The sequence below is a fragment of the Sus scrofa genome, chromosome 9, assembly GCF_054392235.1.
Source record: "Sus scrofa isolate SSC_HxYL_T2T_F1_AM1 chromosome 9, Sscrofa_HxYL_maternal_Yorkshire_Landrace_v2.0, whole genome shotgun sequence".
NCBI classification, from domain to species: Eukaryota; Metazoa; Chordata; class Mammalia; order Artiodactyla; family Suidae; genus Sus; species Sus scrofa.
Window position 1 is genome coordinate 56,918,944 of NC_139391.1, and position 19,477 is coordinate 56,938,420.

Here is a 19,477-nt window from a genome sequence, read left to right on the forward strand (position 1 = left end):
CCTAGACATGAATAAAAGGGGCCTATGTTGATTATGACAAAAAAAATCCTAGTTCTGAGTGTTGCACTGCTCCACCGAGAATAAATACTTACAACAGAAGTTCCCTTCGTGGCTCTGTGGTTAACGAACCCAACTAGGATCCATGAGGACGTGGGTTTGATCCCTGGCCTCGCCCAGTGGGTTAAGAATCCAGCGTTGCCATGAGCTGTGGCATGGGTCAAAGATGCGCCTCTGATCTGGCGTTGCTGTGGCTGTGGTGTAGACCGGCAGCTATAGCCCCAATTGGACTCCTAGCCTGGGAACCTCTGTATGCCGCAGGTGTGGCCCTAAAAAGCAAAGCAAAGCATAAAAAAAAAAAAAAAAAAAAAACCTTACACCAGACACCCAAATATTTCCAAACCAAAACTTAAAGGACCATTAAGGCCAGAACAACTTGGCCTCAAAGAATCTAAAGCTGATTCAGACCCGAAAGGCACGTGCACATCAACTTTAGGGCAACCGGCTTCTCCTTCACAACCCACCATGGATCTGAAAGCCACTTCTTTTTCACCAATTTTATGATGTGTTCTTTTCTTTTTCCCCCCTGTTCTAGCATCTCTGAAATCAGGGAACATCTTAAAACGTATCATAAGAAAGAAAGATACACTTAGTTGTGTCTGGGCTTAACTCGTAGCTTGTTTCCTTAGTGGGACCTTCTGTTTTTGCCCCTGAACCCACCCGGTTCCTGGCTGCACTTACATTCCGGGAGGCCAGGATCTGCTTCAGCAGCCGGTGGAAGTACTGCTGCTGGGAGCTGAGGTAGCGCTTGTACTGCGACTTGAAGCACAGCTGCCGGTACTTGACCACCTCCGGGTTGAAATGTCCATCTGCAAAGAACAGGCACAGCACGGGTACATCAGCCTAGGACAGTTAGGAAGGTGGTTAAACTCTGCACTGAGTGGAAGACACTGTGGGGGAAAGAGAGCCTGCAGTCCAGGGGCAGAGACAGAAACCAGACCAGCCAGCAGGTAACTGGTACTCTACTCTCTTAAGTGCTGTGAGGCAACTCACCTGAAACAACTGTAAAAGGCAAGAAGAGGAGTTCCCGTAGTGACGCGGTGGTGAACGAATCTGACTAGGAACCATGAGGTTGTGGGTTTGGTCCCTGCCCTTGCTCAGTGAGGTAACGATCTGGCGTTGCCGTGAGCTGTGGTGTAGGTTGCAGACGTGGCTCGGATCCCGCATTGCTGTGGCTCTGGCGTAGGCTGGTGGCTACAGCTCCGATTCGACCCCTAGCCTGAACCTCCATATGCTGAGGGAGCTGGTCCAAGAAATGGCAAAAAGACAAAACAAAACAAAACAAAAAAAAAAAAAGGCAAGAAGAGTTAAATCAGAAAAGGGATCTCTAAATAAAGATACATTAAATGAGGTCTGACTAAAGCAACTGTGGCAAAACGATAACAAGTGATAAACAGAGATGAAAGTTTTATGGATGTTCACAGTATGTACTGTTTTCCAATTTTTTTTTAATTAATTTTTTTGGGCGTCTTTTTAGGGCCACACTGAAGGCATATAGGAGTTCCCAGGCTAGGGGTCGAATCAGAGCTGTAGCTGCCACAGCCACAGCAATTCCAGATCTGAGCCGAGCCACAGCTTATGGCAAAACCAGATCCTCAACCCACTGAGCAAGGCCAGGGATCAAACCTGAATCCTCATGGATACTTTTCAGGTTCATCATTGATGAGCCACAAATGGAACTCCCCCAACTTCTCTATGTTTAAAAAATTTCAGTTCTCATTGTACCTCAGCAGGTTAAGAACCCAACATAGTATCCATGAGGATGCAGGTTTGATCCCTGGCCTTGCTCAGTGGGCTAAGGATCTGGCATTGGTGCAAGTTGGGACACAGATCACAGATGCGGCTCAGATCTGGTGTTGCCGTGGCTGTGGTGTAGGCTGACAGCTGCAGCTCCAATTTGACCCCTGGCCTGGGAAGTTCCATATGCTGCAGGTGCGGTAGCCATGAAAAGAAAACGAAAGAGAAAATCTTTCAAAATTAAAAATTGGTAAGGAAATTAAGTAGGAATTTTTAAAATAAGTAAAAACGAAGAAAAGGCAGAAGAAACAGCATGTGCCAAGGTAGGCCCTGAAGCAAGGAAGAATGTGGCACATTCCAACACCTGAAATGTCAGTAGGATGAAAGCCCAGTGGGGTGAGCTGAGAAGTGAGATGGGCCAAGCAGCGGGTGAGCCAAGCAATGGCACAAGATGATCTGGGAGTTGGGCAGAGGTCACAGCACACAGAACCTGTAGGTCACAGCCTGTAGTCTGGGCCTTTATCCTGAGCAAATGGAAACCATCTGAAGGGTTTCAAACAGGAGAATGACTCAGCCAAGAGCACAGAGACAGAAAACCACTGTAGTGGTCTAGTGAGGACAGTGGGCTACTCCAACTTCTTCCCTCCACACTGAGGGTAAAATGAGGCCCTCGGGGCCCTTCATCATCAATCCCCCGAGCCCCATTGGCTGTTTCCTGAGCAGACCCTACCTCACAAGACCTTCGTACTGAAGTTCCCGCTGCCTGTAATGCTTCCAACTAAGCACCTCATCACAGAAGCCTCACCCAGCCACCAGGTCTGAAACAGCTCCTTCCCCTCACCCCCAGTCCCACGGCCCTTCCTCACTCTTTGCAGTGCTGAACACCAACAAACGCTCCCTTGGCTGTCGTCTGAGTCTCCCCACTGCTGGCCACTAGAAAGTAAGATCGTGACTTACCTCCAGAACCTTGAAGAATATCTGGCACATCCTGGCTGATTAGTAAACAGTGATTAAGTGAAGGGAAGTAGAGAGACTTGAGATGTATCTCAAAGGACAACAGTTAGACCTACTGACAGTCTGGATGCTGGGGTGGAAGGGGAGCAATGGAGAGGTCAACTGAGCGCAGCACCTAGATAACTGGACATGAGCAAGTGGTACCATCACGGGCGATAGGAAGAGAGAGGTCTGTTCTGGAAAATGAGATGTGAGCAGGCGGGCTACAATGAGAACTGAGGGGAAAGATGGAGAAGCTAATCTCTGAGAGCGAAAATTAAGGCATCCAAGTACATGATGTTCCTTCTTTCTTTTTGACACTCCAAGGTAACTGATAACAGCAAACACTTAGAACAGTACCTGACATGTAACTGCCACCATATAAAGGTCTTGCATATATTAACTTTCCACTTCATCTTCACAAACCCCCATAAAAGGAAGGTACTGCTACAGCCTCATTCTACAGATGAAGAGCCTGAGGCATAGAGAAACTAAATAACTTGCCTAGGGTCACACGCTTAATCAAAGGCAAAATCAGGTCTGAACACCAGAAGTCCAGCTCCAGAGCCCAAGCTCTTAACCACCGTGTTATACTGTCTATGGTGAGGAAACAGGAAATTTGACCTTCAAGAAAAGCAACAAGAGTTAAATGCTACTGATGCTGATAAATAGAAACTGGATGAACAGTCTACTTATTTGGCTCTGCACTTCTCTAAGTTACCTTTCCTTTAATCTTTAATTTCCCACACTTTTTGACAGCCATCTGACAGCCACTGCCTCTATTAAAATAATGCTTTGAGTATATCGAAGAAAATACAGTATTAAAATTAATTTAATTGCTTTTACTATTCTTAATGCAGCCTCAGGAAATTCTTTCATTGAACATGTGGCTCATGTGGTATTTCTACTGGCCTTGCTGGGCCAGAGAGCAGTGGAAAAGGAAACTGCAGCACCAGGTGAGGTGGAAGAAGGGGACAACAGAGCCTTGTAGGCTGTGTTTTTTGTTTTTGTTTTGTTGTCTTTTCTAGGGCCGCACCTGCGGCATATGGAGGTTCCCAGGCTAGGGGTCTAATCGGAGCTGTAGCCGCCAGCCTACGCAAGAGCCACAGCAATGCGGGATCCAAGCCACATCTGTGACCTACACCACAACTCATGGCAACACAGGATCCTTAACCCACTGAGTGAGGTCAGGGATCGAACCCACAACCTCATGGTTCCTAGCTGGATTCATTAACCACTGAACCACTACGGAAACTCCTAGGCTATGTTTTTTACTCCAAGTGAAGGTGATTGGTAAATACTCTGAAAAGTGAAATTTTGAGATGAGCACGCTGGTTGCTATGTGGAGGTGGAGGCTGGACCAGACCTGGCAAGAGTCGCTGCTGAAGAGCTGGTGGGTGAGGGCAGGCCAGTAGGGAGGGAGAGCGGGCCATGCAGCAGGGCAGAGGCCGGACGTGAGCAGGCACGGGCTCAGCACAGGTTGGGGGCTCAGCACAGGGTGGGGTGTGGGGTGGGCCACTAATGCAAAGCAGGGACCTCAAGATCAAGACGGCATCAAATTGCAGACAAAGAGAACTAAAAAGCATCTGCTGGTTTGCAAATTACACGTTCAATGAAAAGGATGGAGCAGAGAAAAAAAAAATGACCACTGGAACAGCTAGCAAAACAGGAATATGGATGACAATATAGATAGCAAAATATCAACATTAAATTTTATGCTGAATAACAGAAAGTACATACAGAAAATCTATTTTCTATATTCCTGAATTTGATCATTTCTGGTTACGTAAGAGAACATTCTTGCTCTTCAGAGATGAATACTGAAAAATTAGGAGCCTTATGTCTGCAATACTCTCAAATGGTTTGGCAAATACGGTAACAGTGGTGATAATAAAAAATGACAAGAAAATAAATGTGGCAAAATGTTAATAGTTTGGTGAACCTGGTGAGGCATATGTGGGGATCTATTATAAATTCTTCTAACATTTTTCTGTACATTTGAAGTTTAAAAAGTTGAAGGTGGGAGTTCCCTTTGTGGCTCAGCAGTAACAAACCCGACTAGCATCCATGAGGATGTGGGTTCGATCCCAGGCCTCACTCAGTGGGTTAAGGATCTGGTGTTGCTGTGAACTGTGGTGTAGGTCACAGATTTGGCTCAGATCTGGCATTGCTGTGGCTGTGGTGTAGGCCAGCAGCTGCAGCTCTGATTCGACCCCTACCCTAGGAACGTCCACATGCCACAAGTGTGGCCCTAAAAAGACAAAAACAAAAAAACAAAAAAACCACCCTTGAAGGTGTTAGCAGGCGCAATCTCCATGAGGTAATAGGAAAGAGCCACAAGGGGAAGACGGCTATGGATGTCTTTCAAGAAGTTCAGAGAAAAAGAAAAATGACAGATGATGAGGAAAGGAATAGATGGTTAAGGACGTTCTTAGTACGAGACCCTTGATCACATCTACAGGCTGAAAAAGAACTAGTGGCGTGAATACGCCCCACCGAACAGTTCACTGAGACACGAGGTCCCAGAGGACGTAGAAGATGAAAGGATCAAGAGCAGAGGTTAACCTTAAACAGAAGGAAAAAAATCCTTCCTCTGAGACAAGTAAAGAAGATCAGGATGGACGGACATAGCAAGCTGGGGAGCATGATGACAATCCCGTCCTGTAGCAAACAGGAGGCAGGGAGCTTGACAGGCACTCGGAACCTAAGGCAAAGGTGACTATTCACAGGAGCTCCCGTTGTGGCACAATGGAAACAAATCCGACTAGGAACCATGAGGTTGTGAGTTCGATCCCTGGCCTCGCTCAGTGGGTTAAGGATCCGGCATCGATGTGAGCTGTGGTGTAGGTCGAAAACGCAGCTCAGATCTGGCATGGCTGTGGCTGTGGCATAGGCTGGCAGCTATAAGCTCCAATTCGCACCTAAACTAGGAACTTTCATATGCCACTTCTGGTTACGTAAGAAAACATTCTTGCTCTTCAAGGAAAAAAGGGGGGAGGCTTTTGGGAAATGAGATTATCATATGGTCCCCAAGTATCACCTTACAGATTGCTTCTTAATTATAAGGGAGCTTCCAATGTGGCAGAGTGGGTTAAGAATCTGACTGCAGCAGCTTGGGTCATACAGAGGTACGGGTTCAATCTCTAACCTGGCACAGTGGGTCAAGGATCTGGCATTGCCACAGCTGTGGTGTAGGTCTCAGCTGCAGCTGGGATTCAATCCCTGACCCAGGAACTTCCATATGCCACATACGAAACCAAAAAAAATAAATAAAGTTATAAGGAAAAAAAGGTACCCTTACAGCCAGGAGGTCTGGCAGACACCACATAACCAAGTGATCAAACGCACTGTTACCAACAATGTCACGAGCCCTGAGGTGTGAGCAGGGAAAAAAATGACACTTCCCGTCTCCTATTCTGGGCAAAATGTTTAACCCAAGTTAACTGTGAGGAAGCAAGAAAATAATTTCCCGGAAAGCAGGACATTTTACAATTCAAGTGTCCCGGCCTCTCACAAATGTCAGAATTTTGAAAGACAAGGTAAAAAAAGACAGAGGGCCAGAGATTCAGGGAGCTAAGAGACAGGAGTTCCAAACACAATGCATGAACCTTGAGGGGATCCTGGATTTCAAAGTCAACCATAAAGGACACTTGGGAACAACTGAGAAAAACCTGAATATGGAATATTCTATGATGTTATTTGTTCAATTCAGAGCTTCCTGGGTATGATGATCTAAGACTGTGATTATGCAGAAAGACGTCTTTGTTAAGAGATACACACATGCTGAAGTGCTTGGTGATTAAGTGTCAGGTTTTCTGCAGAAACAGTGTATGTGCATTATACATATACGTACATGTGATAAAGCAAATGGTAAGCTGTTTTTAATGATTTCTGATGGCTAGTCATAAAGGGTGCCGCTAAGAAGTTAATAATGTTTTACCTCTTGATTGGGGTGGTGCTTACACAGATGAGTTATTATAACAAATCAATAAGCAAAACAATGACTTATATGCTCTATGTAAGTCAAAAGAAATTTTTTTCCCCATGGCATATGGAAGTTCCTGGGCCAGGGACTGAACCCATGGCAGCAGCCCACACCATAGCAGTGACAACACCAGACCCTTAACCCACTGCACCACAAGGGAACTCTGAATTTTTTTTTCTTTTCTTTTTAGGGAGGTACATGCGGCATATGCAAAGTCCCGGCTAGGAGTTCAATCAGAGCTGCAGCTGCCAGCCTACACCACAGCTACAGCAATGCCAGATCCAAGCTGCATCTATGACTTATACCACAGCAATGCCACGTCAATGTCACATACTTAGCCCACTAAGCGAGGTCAGGGATCGAACCTGCATCCTCATGGGTACCAGTCGGGTCTGTTACCATTGAGCCACCACCAGGAACTCCTGAAACTTTTTACTAAAAGAACAGCCTAGGCAGCAAAGTCGCATGAAACCGAGTCAGCGTCTGTATGTAACAGCAGACAGAATAAAACGCAGGAGGAGGCACACAAGTGGGTGTGTTCCCATCCTCCACCCCCTCAGACCCAGAACACCCGGCCACATACCTCGGAAAAGCTTCTGGGCAATGTGCAGAGGATTTCCAAAGCGGAAGTTCTCCCCGCTGAAGAGGGCGAGGATGAGCTGACTTTGCTGCTGGATACTGTCTTCAGGAAAGTGGGGCAGGAACTGCTGGAGGTGCTCACGCTGGGAGTCACTCAGTACTTCCTGCCACGTTGAGAGGCTGACTACATCAAAGAATATCTCGGGCTAGAGAATCAAGAAGAGCAGGAGGAAAGCGAACAAGAAAGAAATGATGTTCTTAAAAGTATTCTGTGCATGAAATGGTAAAAGACATGTTGTGCCACCATCACTACATCTAAGTTTTTACATTTTTTAAACAAACATAAAATGATCTTTACTCATTTTTTAAACAGGTGAGTTTTAAAAATTCCACTGATCTTTCCTCACTTCTAAAAACTTGAGAGATTGGGAGAGATTACATAAAAGCCACAATCTTATACCCAACATTAAAGCATTATTCAGAGGAAATGAGCTCAGAAGAGAGAATTCCGTTTGGAAACCACTTCTGCCAACAAGGGCTATTATGATGGTGGACATCCAGGCTCAGCTGAGAATGAGTGGCAGGAGAGTCAACATGGGGAGTTCCCACTGTGGCTCAGCAGGTTATGAACCCAACTAGTCTTCATGAGGATGCAGGTTCGATCCCTGGACTTGCTCAGTGGGTTAAGGACCCAGCGCTGATGTGAGCTATGATGTAGGTCACAGATGTGGCTGAGATCCCGCTTGCTGTGGCTGTGGCATAGGCCAGCAGTTGTTGCTCTCATTCGACCCCTAGCCTGGGAACCTCCATATGCCACAGGTGCAGACCTATAAAGGGGAAAAAAAAAAATACCACAGAGCAAACCCCATAAAAACAAAAGAATAATTAATACAAAAGACAGCAGTTACCTGTGGGGGGAGTGTAGGGGGAGGAGATGGGGAAAGGTACAAGGGCTTGAATGGTACTGGCAACTTTCTTCTTAACCAAAGTAGGGGTTACATGGATATTTTATCATTGCTTAAACTGTAAATATATGTATTTTTTACATTCTTATGTCTGATACCTTTCACTTTTTTGTGTGCATGTGGCAGAACACACGGCATATGGAAGTTCCCAGGCTAGGGACTGAATCTGAGCTGCAGCTTCGTCCTACCACAGCTGTGGCAATGCCGATCTTTTAACCCACTGAGCCAGGCCAGGGGTCGAACCCAGGCCACTGTAGTCAGGTTCTTAACCCACTGTGCCATAGCAGGAACTCCCCTTTCACTTTTTAATTAAAAAGAGTTTGACTGGATCAAGGACAGGGGGGGAAAGGGGAAGCAGCAGGCAGTCAAGAAAGGAGCAAGGAATCTCTAAGCACATTCAATACTTGTGACTCTATCATAAGGACAATGGGGAGCCACTGGTGGGTTTATGCAGGAGATGACCCAGAAACCCAACCACCTGCCAGGTGTCTCAACACGCATGCTCCAAAGCACCTCCTGCTCTCTGTCCAAGATCTTCCCCAGCAAACCCATTTCTGCACATCACGTTATTCCCGGCATTGTAGCATCTGGCATCAAGTAGACACTTAAATAAAACAAGTATTTGCTGACTAAATGAATGGCAGAAAGTCACTTGCTTGAAAGTGTGTGCAAAGAAAACATGGATAGGAAAGATACACAGCCATTTCTTCTTTTTTTTTTTTTTTGTCTTTTTGCCATTTCTGGGGCCGTTCCCACAGCATACAGAGGTTTCCAGGCTAGGGATCCAATCAGAGCTGTAGCTGCCGGCCTACGCCAGAGCCACAGCAATGCGGGATCCGAGCCGCGTCTGCGACCTACACCACAGCTCATGACAACGCCGGATCCTTAACACTGAGTGAGGCCAGGGATCGAACCCACAACCTCATGGTTCCTATTCAGACTCAATTTCCGCTAAGCCACGACGGGAACTCCAGTGACTTTAATTTTATCTACAATTTCTGACAAGTTATGAAAAAATATCTGAACCCTATATGACTAAATTATCTCCCAAAACTAAATGATGCACAGATGTTCGCCATGATACTCTACATTCTCTGAATTATGGCAAAACTATGTTTGCCACAGTTCAAACGTATATGAATTATATGAAACATAGTTCCTATGTTTGAACTAAGGCAAAATAAACAAGATAAATAAACATGTCTCGGCATACCTAGTGCCTTGCACATAAGCACTTAGTAAATGGTAGCCACCTTAATGACTACACAGCCTGCCTCTGAAAATGGTCAAAAGCACACTGTTAATGCCATTCCAGGGAACATAGCATTAATTGACCAGAAAATTGGTTACCTTATAAAAAGAGATAATATGGTGGGTTTTGGGAGTTCCTGTTGTGGCTCAGTGATTAACGAATCCGACTAGGAACCATGAGGTTGTGGGTTCAATCCCTGGCCTCAATCAGCGGGTCAAGGATCCAGCGCTGCTGTGGCTGTGGTGTAGGCCAGCAGCTACAGTTCCAATTCAAGCCTGGGAACCTCCATGTGCTGCCAGTATGGCCCTAAAAAGACCCGCAAAAAAAGAAAAAAGTTGGGTTTTGTTTCATGATTCACAACATGAGTAAAAACATTAGAATTAATGTAAAGATATACACAATTCTGCCCTTAAATATGCAACTTCTTGTTAATTGCCAAAAATTATCTTGTTAAAATATGGCTTATATATTAACAGGTTAACACTTTATTAAACGTGCAGAATGTAGCTTAATTTTCTTCAGTAATGTGAAAATTAAATAGACTTTGCACTTTAAAAAAAAGGAGTTCGTGCTGCAGCACAACGAGATCAGAGGTGTCTCTGCAGCACCAGGACACAGGTCTGATCCCTGGTCCAGTACAGTGGGTTAAAAGAGTGCACCTAGGAGTTCCTGTCGTGGCGCAGTGGTTAACAAATCCGACTAGGAACCATGAGGTTGCGGGTTCGGTCCCTGCCCTTGCTCAGTGGGGCAACGATCTGGCATTGCTGTGAGCTGTGGTGTGGGTCGAAGGCGCAGCTCAGATCCCGCATTGCTGTGGCTCTGGCGTAGGCCTGTGGCTACGGCTCCGATTCGACCCCTAGCCTGGAAACCTCCATATGCCGAGTGAGTGGCCCAAGAAATAGCAAAAAATAAAATTAAAAAAAAAAAAAAAAAAAAAAAAAAAAAAAAAAAAAGAGTGCACCTAGAGTGTAGGTTGCAACAGCAGCTCGGATCTGATTCCTGGCCCAGGAACTCCATATGCCATGGAGCGGACAAAAAAGAAGAGAGACAGAAATCACTCTGGCTGCAATGGAGAAAATCAAACAGAAAGCCTGCAGAGTGTGGAAAAGGTTGAGAAAAATGGTTAGAAAGGAAAAGATGGGTGTCAATGTCACTACTCACATCCTCCAGAAGGTCCTCAGGCAGGCTGACCCTAGTGCCCCCCAGGAGGCAGTCCTCCATGATCCGAGTGCCATGTCCATCGCCACACGGGCCCAGTTCCAAGGGATCCGTCAGCATGTGGTCCAAGGAATCCATTGCTTATGCTCCACAGTAACCTAGACAAATAAATGCGTCAGACCACGAGACAGGCAGAAATTCCAGGGATCTGTTGACACAAAGCCTCCTTCTCAAAATACTCTGGCCCAGAAAACATTCAATCTCGAATGTATTCTTTTTTTTTTTTCTTCTGCTTTTTAGGGCTATACCTGCAGCATATATGGAACTTCCCAGGCTAGGGGTCTAATCCATACACAGCCATACCAGATCTGAGCTACATCTTCAACCTGTGCTGCATGTGGCAACACCAGATCCTTAACACACTGAGCAAGGCTGGGGATCGAACCTGAATGCTCATGGATACTAGTCAGGTTTGTAACCACTGAACCACAACAGGAACTCCCTCAAATGTATTCTTATACCTTATCTTTACACTCTAACTACAGCTAAACAGCTCCTTAATCCCTACATTCTCATCTGAATCTCACATCTTACCCAGGAGGTCTGTCATTACTCTAAGTCCCCAATTTATAGAATTTCTTATATCTTCACTTAACACATGAGCAAAATTAGACTCAAAGATTAAATTACTAGAGTCCACAACTTAGACTTCCCAGGCCAATAATCTCTCATTACAACATAATTCATTTAGTATTAATTGATGGGTTTTGGTGTTGTTTTGTTTTGTTTTGTTTTTTGTCTTTTTGCTATTTCTTGGGCCGCCCCTGCAGCATATGGAGGTTCCCAGGCTAGGGGTCGAATCGGAGCCACAGCCACCGGCCTACACCAGAGCCACAGCAATGCAGGATCCAAGCCACGTCTGCAACCTACACCACAGCTCACGGCAACGCCAGATCGTTACCTCACTGAGCAAGGGCAGGGACCAAACCCACAACCTCATGGTTCCTAGTCGGATTCGTTAACCACTGCGCCACACTGGGAACTCCTGTTGGGGTCCTTTTTAAGCAATTAATTTTTGTTGTTCCTTCACCAAAGAGAATTCACCGAAAATCCACATAGACTAGTAAAGTTCAGACAGTAACACTAAGTTATTTAATGAGGGCCTATTAAGTGCCAGGCCTTCCATATACTTCATTTAATTCTTACAAGTGTGCAATATAGGGTTATTACATCTATTCTACAGATACTAAAACCTAGGATCAAAGTAGATAAGAAACTTGCCCAACCCCAGAGGTACAACTGAAAAACCCACGATTGCAAACCCCTGGATAAACTGTCAATTTAAATCAGGAAAAAGAAGTATCTTAACATGACTTTACTAGTCCATACAAACTCTAGAGTCTCCACACACCTGACCAGGACAGCCAGCAAAGTCAGTGCCCAAGCCTCCTTCAGCTGGTCGGGCTGATATTTATAACCATGTAAATATAATACTATTTTTCTCCTTCCAGTAATAACTGAACACTGCTGGCTACCTTTAGAAAAGTATGTGGGAAACTTTTTCTTTCATCATAAGACTGATGATGGATGGAATCAGGTGCAAAGCTGAGGTCACAGGAGTGAACAAGTTAACAAGCCCATAGGCAGGCTGAACTCAATCACTCTACAAACATCTGCTAAATCCATTCTCTAGCTCTGATTCCTACCAAATGGAAAGAAAAAGATAGATTTAACAGTTAAATACCAAACTTCTAGCCTAATCTCAATGACTCTGGGCAAATCTTAACTGACTGGCTATCAAGTTCCTTATCTATAAGATGAAGGGGAGTTGGGTGAGGTCCTCTTCCCTGTTATTTCCAATCCTGGAATCCTGAAATGAATAATCTCCAGATGGATGCATTTATATAACTTCATGTAGTCATGTAATGACTTCTCACTCTGAAGCTCTCTAGTGATAAGGAGCAGACTTGTAATACTACTGCTAAAATAAGCACCTTTCCACTAACTAGTTCAAGATATCTGGAAGAGATGATGCCAGATCTATCTATGTAAAGATGCGGTGGAAAGACAGTGTTCAAAGCAGCTGTGTGGTCTCCAATTAACTGTGCCCAGTACCCTTCAGCTCTTGGTGAACTAACACTCCTGGTGCCTAAATAACTGAAGCAGGTGAGAAGAGCACATGGCATCAACGTTCATAAAACTTTTGAAAAGAAACAAAATGTAGATGCAACCTAACGCTCAGAATAAAGTCCTCTTAAGAGAACTGGCAAAGAACAGGCTAACAGCTGCAAAGCAGTGTTCTGACTCTTAGGAGGTTCACCTGTTTCACACTTGTTCACAAGTTTCTTCAATTACGGTGAATGGGTAGCTAAATTTACTCTAATCGAGTGGCAACCTTTGCCCCGGTACTATTCTGAAGAGAATCTCAAAATACAAAAAGCAGGCAGCTGCCAAAGGGTTGGAACCCCGGAAGCCAAGGATTTCTAAGTCTTGTGGGCTCCTGGAGCTCTCTACTAGACCAGGAAGGACTCTGCACCTCGGACAACCTTCCCTCCAGAATCCTCCCCAATACAGACGCTAAACCCTAGGCTGCTTCCGGAGCAACCGCCCACTCCAAATCCGTGGCCCCTGCTGCAAACCCTCCCTAGCGGCTCCGCTCCAGCCCAAGGCACGGGTCCCGCCCCCCCAAAGTGCACCTCCGCTGCCACGACCCCTCCCCCACGCCGTGCCTAACCCTAACCCCCACCTACCCGGGCCGCCCGGCTCCCATACACGCCCGCTCCCCTGCCCGGTGCCCACAGGAGCAGCGACCCTCGGAGACCCAGCCGTCCGCTCCCTCTTTCCGCTCCCCGGCAACACTTTAACCCTTTCGCCGCCCCTGGCCTGCCCTCACCTGCGCCGCGGGCGCGGGTCTCCAGACCCGCTGCGTTTCTCGGCCCGCGGGCTCCCGGACGCGCTCGCTCCCGCAAGGCGTCTCGGTGCGTGCACGCTCCGGGCTCAGGCGGCGGAAGGGGCGGGGCTGCGCTAGGCGGGGCCTCGAAGCGCCGGGGGCGGGGCGGGGCGGGGCGGGGCGGGGCAGGGCGAAGCCTGGAGCTCCTCGAGCCCTAGCTGCTGGGCGTGGCACTTCGGCTTGAGCTTTGCTGGTTGGACTTCCCTAGTTTAGAAGCTTCTAGTGTCTTACCTCCCGAATTGAGGTTCTAGTGTCTTACCTCCCGAATTGAGGTTCCGGAGCCCGTGAGTGAATGAATGCAGTTTTATTAGCTAACGTTTGCAGAGCGCATACCCTGCTCCAGGAACTATGCAGAGCACTTTTCATTCAGCATCTTTGTACCTCAGCTGCGTGCACTGTTTGTTCCCAATTTGCGATTTCTAAGTTTCAATGAGGATAACGCGGATCGGAGCCCGTGCCCCTCCACCTTACTTCTATCCACCTCATCCCGCAGCGTGCACGGCCCCACCTCTCTCTCAGGTCCCTAGACCCTTGACGTCTGGGAAGTACGCACGTCGAAGAAATAATTTTAAATCACACTCAATAACCTTCCTCTTATTAAGAATCTGGATCCCTTTCTTCTTCTTCACTAGGTTTTATTTAGAATAGTTTCAAACTTCTTATTCCACAGCTACTTTCAACCAGTCGTGCAAAGACCATCCTCGGTTCTCCCGATTGGATGGAAATATTTCAGAAAGGCTGGCGGGCCAAACTAGAGTTCCTCCCTGGTTGGAAAATAGTGGTTTCCAAATGAAGCCATTCTAGTTCCTGTTACGTTGTTGGGAGGGATCTCGAATTAGAAACCACCAAGTAAAAGGGCCTGGAAACATCATTCCATAGTTGTCACCCCTAAACTCCCCAACCTTACATCTCTGACAACACCAGAGGGAACCCCAGTCAAAACAATGTAAGTTGTAATATTAAAAAAAAGAAAAGAAAAGAAAAAAGAGTTTCTGTGGTGGCGCAGCGGAAACGAATTTGACTGGGATCCATGAGGACTCAGGTTCCATCCCTGGCCTCACTCAGTGGGTTAAGGATCCGGTGCTGCGGTGAGCTGTGGTGTAGGTCGCAGATGCAGCTTGGACCTGGCATTGCTGTGGCTGTGGTGTAGGCCGGGTACAGCTCCAATTCGACCCCTAGCCCGGGAACCTCCATATGCCGCGAGTGGGCCCTAAAAAGGAAAAAAAAAAGTAATGATCTCAGAAACTTGTAACTTATACACATACAAACAAGAAGGACGTTTATTAAAAAAAAATATTTATTAATTTTTACACCTGCTGAATAGCACAAGACTATTAACACTATAACTCACTGAATGTACAATAAATGTTCACATTTAAATAACAGGATAGGGTCAACATTTTCAACCTGTGGGTCAGCTTTAGCATCTCATGAAGTGCTTTTTAGTCCTACATATCGTAAGAGTTTTTTGAAAGGATAATTCCAAATCAGAAAACAATTCAAGATCAAAACAATAGGTTTTCCCAGAATAACAGGAATTTTACATGATGAAATGTCTGTTTATGTGGGCACAAATCAAACAATAAAAATGTAAAATATATATGTAAGGTACTCCATAATTTTCACACTACACTGTCAGTGTGTCTTAGGAGAGGCCACAATATAAACATTGGCTACACACATTTTTTTCCAAATTGGGTCTTCAGATGGCTTATCATCTGCCATCTCTTTGAATCCAAATCCTTTTGAAAATTTACCACTTTAGAATAAATGTGCAGAACACCTGATCTCAAAGCAATGTTGTCTGGCTTGACTGCCACCCCTGCATCTCTGGTTGATAATATACAAATCAGTTTTAGAGTCTTTACTTCTTCCATGTAAGGACAGAAAAACAAAAAGGGGGAAAAAAGAAATCAGATGGGAAAGAAACACAGGTCCTTCCACAATATTTTTTCCCTTCGGTGTATTTTAAAACTTGAAATATCTGGCATAAAATGAACATTCCATTCAGCGATAGTTTTCAGCTTTAATCAATAAGTTATTCCTGAGGGGAGGGAGGTACCTTGTTGGTTCAAATTAAAAAGGACCCAATAGGACCAAGTTAAGTTATAAAAACTAAACTGGACCTTTGAGAAAGTCTAACATTCTTTACTAGCAAGTCTTTCTAGACTGAACACTAGCATATTTATAATCATCACATTGTAGGACTCTGGGACTCAAAATCTCTATATTGTGACACAGAGTCATTATTTTCTATTGAAAACATCAGCACCTCTTTGTTACCAAAGATACAGAGCCCATTTTTATTTTTTACACAATTACCAGGTTAACTTTCAAGTCCTCTTAGTGCCTAAATTTCCAGGGACAACTAAATGAATGAGGTCTCAAAAATAAAGTGCAAAATTTACATATTAGTAAAGATAGTTCAATAGAGTTGTTTCCTTTTCAAAAAAAGTATTTTTATCATAAAGAAGCTATTATACTTCCTAATATATAGAACCAGTTTTTACCCAGAAGTGTAAATAAAATAAATTAGTTAACTTCATTTGAAATTGAAGGTAGGTCTTCCTGTGCTGGAGTGATAGATTCTACCATACCATAATTCTTCTAAAAATGAATTAGCATGTCACAAAAAGTTGTCAAAATACATACTGATTTCTGCATTGTTTTAGGTGCACAATTGGAATGTACAGTAAAAAGGGAAATATCTTCTCCCACTGAATTAATAGCTAAGAAGACTCCCAAACAGGAACACAAATAAGAAAAACTATCATTTGAGGCAGGTTTTTCTCCCTCTCCCAACTGACAGTGTAATATTAAGACTGGACTTCTACCAGATCCCTTATAATTAGCTTAATATATGATAAATGGTCCTCACATTTTTATTTTTCCCCTACATGTGAAGTTGGTCATTTTACCAAAAGGTCAAAAGTGTTAAGAAATAAAGAGGACCACCTTTCCATCCAACCTTAAAGAATGTTCATTTTAAGACAGCATTAGAAATACTAAAATACACTGAATGCTGTGAGCAAGAGTTGAATAGATACCTGGTTAAGAGCCAGGATTCACCCTTTACCAATGAGGGGTAAGTGGATCCTGACAGGCAGGACACGGTCTCAGTGCTTTTTATACTCTCTATAAAGTTTTGGTAATTTTTCTTGGTACCGTCATCTCCAATATCCTCTTCTTCATACAACCAGAGAACGGGAGGCCAAGCTTTAACGTAGGAATTGAAATTCTGCTGCCATCAAAGCAACCTGTGCTTGTGCAGGGAGTCCACATTGTGGAGTAACAAAGTAAGATCCATCAGAACACGAAGTTCTGGCCGAATGGGCCGAGGGCCAGCGTCTGTGGAAAGCACTACCAACAGCCTAACAATGGTCTTCCAAAAAAGGCAAGTTTTTTTAAAGGTCAGCAATTTAAAAAATGTAGATGACAGTTTTTTCTCTAAACCACCACTGCCAAACCTTTGTTTCATCATTTCAATTTTCATATTCAATAGGCTCCCTTTGTAAAATTACTGAAAATGCAGACTCATAAGATGAAGCACTTCTGACCTAACACACACCCATAAAATGCCCCTTGTCCTTTGGTGCCACGGCTTGGAATTAAGAAGTCCAGTAGCCATGGACTTGGCACATCCTTTCTCCACCTTTGGTACAAACACAATACACCACTTAATATTTCCACAGAGGAAAAGTAAGGCTTATCCATGTGTTAAAAAACCAACTCAAGAGCAAGGCAAAGTTTCTCCATCCTGAAATCTATTTTCCCCTGAAAATTCTCCGTTCCAAAGTTCCGAGTGTGGCGCAACAGGATCGGCCTCTTGGGAGCACTGGGACACAGGTTTGATCCCCAGCCTGGCACAGTGGATTAAGGATCCAGCATTGCTGTAGCTGCAACTCAGGTTGCAACCGTGCCTCAGATCTGATACCTGGCCCCGGAATTCCACATGCCTTGGGGCAGCAAAAAAAAAAAAAAAAAAAAAAATCTCCATTCCGTGGCAGAAACTCCTAAGGTTTGAAGGGTCAATTTGGTAAAGACGACCTGGATAAAATAAGCCCCAGTGTATGTATGAGTGTCAAAACTGTGATTTCCAAATTCTTGAGTGAATGATACATCTTAAAAAGGAGCTCTAAGTGTCAGAAGCTTCCAGACTTATAAATAAGAAATGACATGATATGACTGCTTGACTCTGGCCCAAGGATGGAAGTTAAGGTTTAGTGATATGCACTTCGCTGCTCCCATTCCCATTGGTGGTGGTTGTAATGATATACTGTGTGGGCTGTTGGCTGGTGGTCTGGGGGTCCAAGTCACTGTGAGAGGTTGCCTGAACCTGGACTCCCCCAGAGAGAGCAGAAGCTTGCTTTTCCTCCAGTTCTGGTTGACTTTCTGATAACACATAATGACCCTAGAGCAAGAAGAAAAGGATCTTTAGAAATCTGAGGTCATGGAGTTCCCCGTTGTGGCTCAGCAGAAACGAATGTGACTAGTATCCATGAGGACAGGGGTTCGATCCTTGGCCTTGCTCAGGAGGTTGGGATCTGGCATTGCTGTGAGCTGTGGCATTGCAGGTCGCAGACATGGCTTGGATCCTGCGTTGCTGTGGCTGCAGTGTAGGCCGGCAACTGTGGCTCCAATTCGAGCCCTAGCCTAGGAGCTTCCACATGCCATGGATGCAGCCCTAGAAAGAAAGAAAGACAGAAAGAAAGAAAGACAGACAGACAGACAGACAGAAAGACAGAAAGAAAGACAGAAAGACAGGAAGAAAGGAAGAAAGGAAGAAAGAAAAAGAAAGAAAGAAAGAAAGAAAGAAAGCAAGCAAGGAAGGAAGGAAGGAAGGAAGAAAGAAAGAAGGAAAGAAAGAAAGAAAGAAAGAAAGAAAGAAAGAAAGAAAGAAAGAAAGAAAGAAAGAAAGAAAGAAAGAAGGAAAGAAAGAAAGAAAGAAATCTGAGGCCTAAGCGTGGGGGGGGGGGCAGTGATTAGGGTCATGGGGTGGGGGAGAGGAGGAATATTTTTTTAAAAAGTTACAAAGGGAGTTCCCATCGTGGCGCAGTGGTTAACGAATCCGACTAGGAACCATGAGGTTGCGGGTTCGGTCCCTGCCCTTGCTCAGTGGGTTAACGATCCGGCGTTGCCGTGAGCTGTGATGTAGGTTGCAGACGGGGCTCGGATCCAGCGTTGCTGTGGCTCTGGCGTAGGCCGGTGGCTACAGCTCCGATTCAACCCCTGGCCTGGGAACCTCCATATGCTGCGGGAGCGACCCAAGAAATAGCAACAACAACAACAAAAAAGACAAAAAAAAGACAAAAAAAAAAAATTTACAAGGGGGACCAAAATAGGCACCTATGGGAGATACTTTACCTAAGTGCTGCAGAGAGGATGGCTCAGTCACAGAAACAAACTACAAAGTTAATGTAAGGGAGCACCTTAGGAGTCCTACCAAACGATACAGTGAAGAAATCTGCATCATAATGGTAACCCTGTGGCAAGGAAATGTGCTATTGTATTGTCCCTAAGAATTTAGAAATTCATAAAATAAGGTGATCATCTGTCAATTAATGTTTAAGAGTAATACAAAAATGGATCTTGAATTCTGTGGTAGTTCAGTGGGTTAAGGAGCCGGCATTGTCACTGCTGCGGCTCTAGTTACAGTAACATGGGTTTGATCCCTGGCCCAGGAACTTCTGCATGCCATGGGTATGGCCAAAAAAAAAAAAAAGAAAAAAAGAAAAAAAGGATAAATTCTCCTTAAAGAGACAGAATGGCCCTCAAGCCAAGATCCAGGATTCCTAGACTTC

At 44.9% G+C, this 19,477-nt stretch overlaps 2 protein-coding genes across 18 annotated transcripts in view; both read right to left on the reverse strand.

Annotated features, from left to right (window-relative positions):
* Positions 1–13,691, reverse strand: part of NFRKB (nuclear factor related to kappaB binding protein) — a 38,491-nt gene extending 24,800 nt beyond the window's left edge. For all 16 annotated transcript variants that reach the window (XM_084976616.1, XM_084976614.1, XM_084976615.1 and 13 more), the window contains exons 1-4: positions 13,620–13,691; positions 10,730–10,884; positions 7,356–7,557; positions 739–866 (exon numbers count right to left, since the gene is read on the reverse strand). In XM_084976616.1, the coding sequence (XP_084832742.1) occupies positions 739–866; positions 7,356–7,557; positions 10,730–10,864 (465 nt within the window). In that variant the 5' untranslated portion in view covers positions 10,865–10,884; positions 13,620–13,691. The remainder of the gene's footprint in view (positions 1–738; positions 867–7,355; positions 7,558–10,729; positions 10,885–13,619) is intronic.
* Positions 13,692–14,955: 1,264 nt separating this feature from the next.
* The window catches only part of PRDM10 (PR/SET domain 10), a 92,184-nt gene continuing 87,662 nt past the window's right edge, over positions 14,956–19,477 (reverse strand). For both annotated transcript variants that reach the window (XM_013979568.3, XM_084976617.1), the window contains one exon: positions 14,956–18,087. In XM_013979568.3, coding sequence (XP_013835022.3) covers positions 17,890–18,087 — 198 coding nt within the window. In that variant the 3' untranslated portion in view covers positions 14,956–17,889. The remainder of the gene's footprint in view (positions 18,088–19,477) is intronic.